The following is a 6,000-nucleotide window of genomic DNA, read 5'->3' as shown; positions in this document are numbered from 1 at the left end:
CTATATTTCTAAGGCACTTGCTTGCAGTTCCTATCGTTTCCACTGGATGTCAACAGTCTTTAGAAATTGGTTGATGTTTTTCTTTTGAGTAATAAAGAAGTATGGCTGTTCAGAACGAGGGTCGAGTCTAGTGTACTATTGTAGTTGGGGCGAGCGACCTGAAAGCTTGCTCCACTTTGTTTTCATCTGGTATTGAACACAGTTCATCCCGTCTTAAATTTTATCGATTATTTACGTTAAAAAATACCTAAAGTTGTATTAGGAAAGTTGTTTGAAATGTTTGGATCAAGATTACAGGTAATTTATTAGATATTTTGTAGTCATGTTGCGCGAGTTGGAACCAGTGTTTTTCTGATTCTAATGCGCCAAATAAATGGACATTTCGGAGATATAACGACGGAATTTATCGAACAAAAGGACCATTTATGATGTTTATGGGACATATTGGAGTGCCAACAGAAGAAGATGTTCAAAGGTAAGGCATGAATTTGATCGTTATTTCTGAGTTTGTGACGCGCCTGGCGGGTTGAATTATGATTGTCATGAGTTTGTTTGATGAGGTGCTGTCCTCAGATAATAGCATGGTTTGCTTTCACCGTAAAGCCTTTTTGAAATCTGACACGGTGGCTAGATTAACAAGAAGTTAAGCTTTTATTTGGTATATTGCACTTGTGAATGTATGAAAGTTAAATATTTGAAATATTTTTTTTTGAATTTCGCGCTCTGCCATTTTACCGGATGTTGTCTAATCGTAAAAGGATTTATATAATAAACCCCAGGAAGATAACGGAGATCCTTAATAAATACAAATCTAAATACACACAAAGAACACTCACATAACAAACACGCAGACTCACAAGTCCTTGTCCCCCCCCCCCCCCCCACACACACTAATAGCATACAAAGACTCAGTCACAGATACTGTACACAGGGACATACACACTCACACAGAGAGGGGGAGTGGCAGGTGACAGATTCAGCCCTACAATGGAAACTGTGATCCACAGGTGGCCTGTTGGGATGGAATCAGCCAAGTAGCATTACAAAGTGTTCCAACAATGGACTCCATCTGCCTGCCTGTCTGCCTGTCTGCCTTTCTGTCCTCGGCCTACCTGCCCACCTATCCAACTGCCCCTCCCTCCCTTTCCTCCCGCTTCCCATTCCTCCCTCTCCCCCTTCCATTCCTCCCTCCCTCCCTCCCTCCCTCCCTCCCTCCCTCCCTCCCTCCCTCCCTCCCTCCCTCCCTCCCTCCCTCCCTCCCTCCCTCCCTCCCCCCCCCTCCCTCCCTCCCTCCCTCCCTCCCTCCCTCCCTCCCTCCCTCCCTCCCTCCCTCCCTCCCCATCTCCCTCCCTCCCTCCCTCTATAGCCAGCACCATGTCTCACCCAGTATAGCCAGCACCATGCCGTCCTTCAGCACCTCCATGGACCCAGAGCAGACGAAGAAGATGGCCTGCAGGGCATCCCCCTGGCGCAGCAGGTACTCCCCGGGGGCGCAGAACGTGGTCTTGATGTGCAGGGACAGGGAGCGCAGGCACCCTCTGCTGGCCGAGGCAAACAGTGACAGCTCCAGGATCTCCTTGTTCAAGTGCATGGTGATGTCAGAGCGCAGCTCGTCTGGGAAGTCCTTCAGCAGCTATGCAGGGGGATGGTGGAAGGGAAAGAGAACAGAGAGAGAGAGAGAGAGAGGGAGGGGGAGGAAACGAGAGAGAAAGAGAGAAAGAGAAAGAGAGAGTGTGAGAAAGCGAGAGAGACAGAGAGAAGGAGACAGAGAGATTGTTAGCCATGGCACGATTGCAGTTGACCGTAAACTGCTATCTTGGTCAGGACCCTCTCGAGAAAGAGATTATTCATCTCAAGGGACTTCCTGATTAAAAAAGGTTAAAAAAAGGTCAGCTAAATAAATACAATTTTAAAAGTGATGATGTCACCAAAAATCTGCATGTCTAAGGCCACTTTGAATAAAGGCACTTTGGTGAAAATATTGCAAGTGTTTGCAATAAGTTGTGCTGACTTTAGGTTGTGCTGCATGGAGTTAGTTGAACTTCTGACCCAGCACAACTGGGGGTATCTTAAACAAACATTATTGAAAGAAGGCATAATGATACAACAACACCACACACCAGCGCCTGTATTCATAAAGCATCTCAAAGTATGACTATCTACTCATCTAGGATCAGTGTTTCCTTACAGATTATATTGAATGGACAGGGTGAACCTGATTCTAGATCAGCCCCCCTACTTTGACACTATATTGAGACCTCTGCCTCTGCCAACACACTATTGTTCCCACCAGGGGTGCCGTATGGGGGGGGGGGGGGGATGATTCTAAGGGGGGCCCTAAAAAATGATTAGAACATTAGGTACATTTTTTTCAAGATTAAATTATTAACCTATCATCATTAATAAAATATTTTATTTACAATGTACTAATAAAACTAAATGAAATGGTTCGGTCCTGCCCCCAAACCGGGCGCTAACGGTACTTGCTAGCAGTGAATTGCGAGTGAGGAGTGGCGGTGGAGCATGGTGTCTCAGCTTCCTAAAGAGAAATCTGGCTTCCAAAAACGAAAAGAAAGAAAAGAAAGACAAGAGAGAGAAAAGAATGGGCGACAGTATGTCACTGAATTTTTCACAAAGGAAGTTGGGTGAGGTCCGTGAGTAGTGGAAATGAACCTGTTAGCTTAGTCCATAGTGAAATAGGCTACTTTTACTCTCCTAACATTAGTTACAATAACTGAGTGTTTCTGAGTGTTTACATTTCGCTCTCTTTTAGCCGCCATTTAATCAATGCAGGCAAACTTTTAGCCATCTATTCAAACTAAATCAGTTGTCCCTGCCGCTGCCTGGTGCCAGGCCCAACAGATGCAGCTTCAGGCTCAGCAGCCCTGTCTCCCTATCCCCATACCCCTGAACCAGCCCTGTCTCCCCATCCCCATACCCCTGAACCAGCCCTGTCTCCCCATCCCCATACCCCTGAACCCGCCCTGTCTGCCCATCCCCATACCCCTGAACCAGCCCTGTCTCCCCATCCCCCTGAACCAGCCCTGACTCCCTATCCCCATACCCCTGAACCAGCCCTGTCTCCCCATCCCCATACCCCTGAACCAGCCCTGTCTCCCCATCCCCATACCCCTGAACCAGCCCTGTCTCCCCATCCCCATACCCCTGAACCAGCCCTGTCTCCCCATCCCCATACCCCTGAACCAGCCCTGTCTCCCCATCCCCATACCCCTGAACCAGCCCTGTCTCCCCATCCCCATACCCCTGAACCAGCCCTGTCTCCCTATCCCCATACCCCTGAACCAGCCCTGTCTTCCCATCCCCATCCCCCTGAACCAGCCCTGTCTCCCCATCCCCATACCCCTGAACCAGCCCTGTCTCCCCATCCCGATACCCCTGAACCAGCCCTGTCTCCCCATCCCCATACCCCTGAACCAGCCCTGTCTCCCCATCCCCATACCCCTGAACCCGCCCTGTCTCCCCATCCCCATACCCCTGAACCAGCCCTGTCTCTCTATCCCCATACCCCTGAACCAGCCCTGTCTCCCCATACCCCTGAACCAGCCCTGTCTCCCTATCCCCATACCCCTGAACCAGCCCTGTCTCCCTATCCCCATACCCCTGAACCAGCCCTGTCTCTCTATCCCCATACCCCTGAACCAGCCCTGCCTCCCCATACCCCTGAACCAGCCCTGTCTCTCTATCCCCATACCCCTGAACCAGCCCTGTCTCCCCATACCCCTGAACCAGCCCTGTCTCCCTATCCCCATACCCCTGAACCAGCCCTGTCTCCCCATCTCCATACCCCTGAACCAGCCCTGTCTCCCCATACCCCTGAACCAGCCCTGTCTCCCTATCCCCATACCCCTGAACCAGCCCTGTCTCCCCATCTCCATCCCCCTGAACCAGCCCTGTCTCCCCATACCCCTGAACCAGCCCTGTCTCCCTATCCCCATACCCCTGAACCAGCCCTGTCTCCCCATCCCCATACCCCTGAACCAGCCCTGTCTCCCCATCCCCATACCCCTGAACCTGCCCTGTCTCCCCATCCCCATACCCCTGAACCAGCCCTGTCTCCCCATCCCCATACCCCTGAACCAGCCCTGTCTCCCCATCCCCATACCCCTGAACCCGCCCTGTCTCCCCATCCCCATACCCCTGAACCAGCCCTGTCTCTCTATCCCCATACCCCTGAACCAGCCCTGTCTCCCTATCCCCATACCCCTGAACCAGCCCTGTCTCCCTATCCCCATACCCCTGAACCAGCCCTGTCTTCCCATCCCCATACCCCTGAACCAGCCCTGTCTCCCCATCCCCATCCCCCTGAACCAGCCCTGTCTCCCCATCCCCATACCCCTGAACCAGCCCTGTCTCCCCATCCCGATACCCCTGAACCAGCCCTGTCTCCCCATCCCCATACCCCTGAACCAGCCCTGTCTCCCCATCCCCATACCCCTGAACCAGCCCTGTCTCCCCATCCCCATACCCCTGAACCCGCCCTGTCTCCCCATCCCCATACCCCTGAACCAGCCCTGTCTCTCTATCCCCATACCCCTGAACCAGCCCTGTCTCCCCATACCCCTGAACCAGCCCTGTCTCCCTATCCCCATACCCCTGAACCAGCCCTGTCTCTCTATCCCCATACCCCTGAACCAGCCCTGCCTCCCCATACCCCTGAACCAGCCCTGTCTCTCTATCCCCATACCCCTGAACCAGCCCTGTCTCCCCATACCCCTGAACCAGCCCTGTCTCCCTATCCCCATACCCCTGAACCAGCCCTGTCTCCCCATCTCCATACCCCTGAACCAGCCCTGTCTCCCCATACCCCTGAACCCGCCCTGTCTCCCTATCCCCATACCCCTGAACCAGCCCTGTCTCCCCATCTCCATCCCCCTGAACCAGCCCTGTCTCCCCATACCCCTGAACCAGCCCTGTCTCCCTATCCCCATACCCCTGAACCAGCCCTGTCTCCCCATCCCCATACCCCTGAACCAGCCCTGTCACCCCCTCCCCATACCCCTGAACCAGCCCTGTCTCCCCATCCCCATACCCCTGAACCAGCCCTGTCTCCCCATCCCCATACCCCTGAACCAGCCCTGTCTCCCCATACCCCTGAACCAGCCCTCTCTCCCCATCCCCATACCCCTGAACCAGCCCTGTCTCCCCATCCCCATACCCCTGAACCAGCCCTGTCTCCCCATCCCCCTGAACCAGCCCTGTCTCTCTATCCCCATACCCCTGAACCAGCCCTGTCTCCCCATCCCCATACCCCTGAACCAGCCCTGTCTCCCCATCCCCCTGAACCAGCCCTGTCTCTCTATCCCCATACCCCTGAACCAGCCCTGTCTCCCCATCCCCATACCCCTGAACCAGCCCTGTCTCCCTATCCCCATACCCCTGAACCAGCCCTGTCTCCCTATCCCCATACCCCTGAACCAGCCCTGTCTCCCCATCCCCATACCCCTCAACCAGCCCTGTCTCCCCATCTCCATACCCCTGAACCAGCCCTGTCTCCCCATCCCCATACCCCTGAACCAGCCCTGTCTCTCTATCCCCATACCCCTGAACCAGCCCTACTCCCCATCCCCATACCCCTGAACCAGCCCTGTCTCCCCATCCCCATACCCCTGAATCAGCCCTGTCTCCCCATCCCCATACCCCTGAATCAGCCCTGTCTCCCCATCCCCCTAACCCTGAACCAGCCCTGTCTCCCTATCCCCATACCCCTGAACCAGCCCTGTCTCCCTATCCCCATACCCCTGAACCAGCCCTGTCTCCCCATCCCCATACCCCTGAATCAGCCCTGTCTCCCCATCCCCATAACCCTGAACCAGCCCTGTCTCCCTATCCCCATACCCCTGAACCAGCCCTGTCTCCCTATCCCCATACCCCTGAACCAGCCCTGTCTCCCCATCCCCATACCCCTGAACCAGCCCTGTCTCCCCATCCCCATACCCCTGAACCAGCCCTACTCCCAACTGAAGAAGGAGGTGAGCAGCA

The 6,000-nt window shown here is 54.3% G+C and overlaps 1 protein-coding gene across 1 annotated transcript in view; it reads right to left on the bottom strand.

The window, feature by feature from the left end:
• The window catches only part of kcnh8 (potassium voltage-gated channel, subfamily H (eag-related), member 8), a 125,096-nt gene that overhangs the window by 13,851 nt on the left and 105,245 nt on the right, over window positions 1–6,000 (bottom strand). The window contains exon 10 of the mRNA XM_082970270.1: window positions 1,384–1,633. Within this exon, the coding sequence (XP_082826396.1) occupies window positions 1,384–1,633 (250 nt within the window). The remainder of the gene's footprint in view (window positions 1–1,383; window positions 1,634–6,000) is intronic.

This window comes from Salmo salar, chromosome 27 (genome assembly GCF_965601325.2).
Source record: "Salmo salar chromosome 27, fSalSal1, whole genome shotgun sequence".
NCBI lineage: Eukaryota > Metazoa > Chordata > Actinopteri > Salmoniformes > Salmonidae > Salmo > Salmo salar.
The sequence above is the reverse complement of the archived record's forward strand: the minus strand, read 5'-3'. Positions and strand labels throughout refer to the sequence as shown.